This window comes from Eurypyga helias, unplaced genomic scaffold (assembly GCF_000690775.1).
Source record: "Eurypyga helias isolate BGI_N326 unplaced genomic scaffold, ASM69077v1 scaffold19027, whole genome shotgun sequence".
Classification (NCBI taxonomy): domain Eukaryota; kingdom Metazoa; phylum Chordata; class Aves; order Eurypygiformes; family Eurypygidae; genus Eurypyga; species Eurypyga helias.
Genome location: NW_010262521.1, coordinates 1 through 1,259, shown reverse-complemented (window position 1 = coordinate 1,259; position 1,259 = coordinate 1). Strand labels below are relative to the sequence as shown.

The following is a 1,259-nucleotide window of genomic DNA, read 5'->3' as shown; positions in this document are numbered from 1 at the left end:
GTAGAAAAAGAAGAGATGCTCTTTCAGATGGAAGTGATCATCTGACAGCCTTTGGTCTACTGTGATGTCATCAAGAACATATTCATTATGTCTTAGTCATTTTTATTTTTCCATAAACGATTTTATGGCATACACGTACTTTTTGGCAGGTTGGGCTTGTCTTACCCCCTAGGTTTTGCTGACTGCCTCTGACGTCTTGGATCTGCTTTTGCTGGGGCTTAGTATTTTTCAGATTTGAACAGATCCTTTTTCTGAGGTTTCAGTCTTCTCTGGGCAGAATCCTCTGTTGTGATCCTCTGTGTGTGCATGTGCTGTTCTTCTGTGCTGCCCTGTCGTGTCATTCTTGCTTTAGGACTTGCTCAAATAACAGGATAAAAGTGTACAAACCAAACACTTCAGTTTGGGATGTGAAACTCATGTTTTACTCAGGTGGTGGTTTTGTGACTGGAAAAAACTGTGTGCTGAACCAGAGTGCTTTTTACTGCTGTTACATACTCACTGGAAGAGCATGAGGGGATAGAAAAAAATTAAACATTTTTCTTGATAGGTTTTTAGTATATTAGATTGTTACAAGAAAGCCATTATTACTGAGAAGTTGGGATATTCACCACATCAGATTATTGCTGTTGGAACTCGGTGGAATAAACACACAGCGCACTTGATCAAGGAGTTCATGAATTATCCTTACGTTGTGATAACAGCTGTGGAGGAAGCTTCCATCTATGGAAATGTGCAACAGGTGAAGATTGGTGATGATGTCACTTCTTGTTCACTAAGATATTTTGCTGTTTGTACGGATCAAGGGCAGTATGTGGCTGCTGATTGTTTGTTTGAAGTGGGTAGTGCTACAGTCCTGACTGGGGCTGTCCAGGTGCACCTCCCATCTGTGAACGGAGGTGACTCTCCGCAGATCTGGGCGAGTTAATCACTGAATGAGCTGAAGGCCTTTTCCCTTGTTTTGGAGGACTGAGGTGAGGGTACTCCCTTGAGTGTTTTGTTGTTAGCCTATTTCGGGTGATACAGTATGCTTTTGGAGTGTGAAGCCTTTTTAGTGGCACTTGAAAACGCCAAACCTAGAAATTGATATCACTTAGAATTAAATGAATGAAAATCCTAATGTGAGATTTTGATTATGTGGTGGGTTTTAGTTATGTTTCTGGAAGCTGCCCTAAATGCATACCTTTTTGTGAGAGGCAGACTTACAGAAGATACAACAGAAGACCTACCACTTACTGTAGCAGCTCCGAGGAAAAGGACTT

The 1,259-nt window shown here is 41.5% G+C and overlaps 1 protein-coding gene across 1 annotated transcript in view; it reads left to right on the top strand.

Annotated features, from left to right (window-relative positions):
* TDRD12 (tudor domain containing 12) overlaps positions 1–925 on the top strand; it is a 16,133-nt gene extending 15,208 nt beyond the window's left edge. Inside the window, exon 13 of the mRNA XM_010155762.1 lies at positions 548–925. Within this exon, the coding sequence (XP_010154064.1) occupies positions 548–925 (378 nt within the window). The remainder of the gene's footprint in view (positions 1–547) is intronic.
* The last annotated feature ends 334 nt before the right edge of the window (positions 926–1,259 follow it).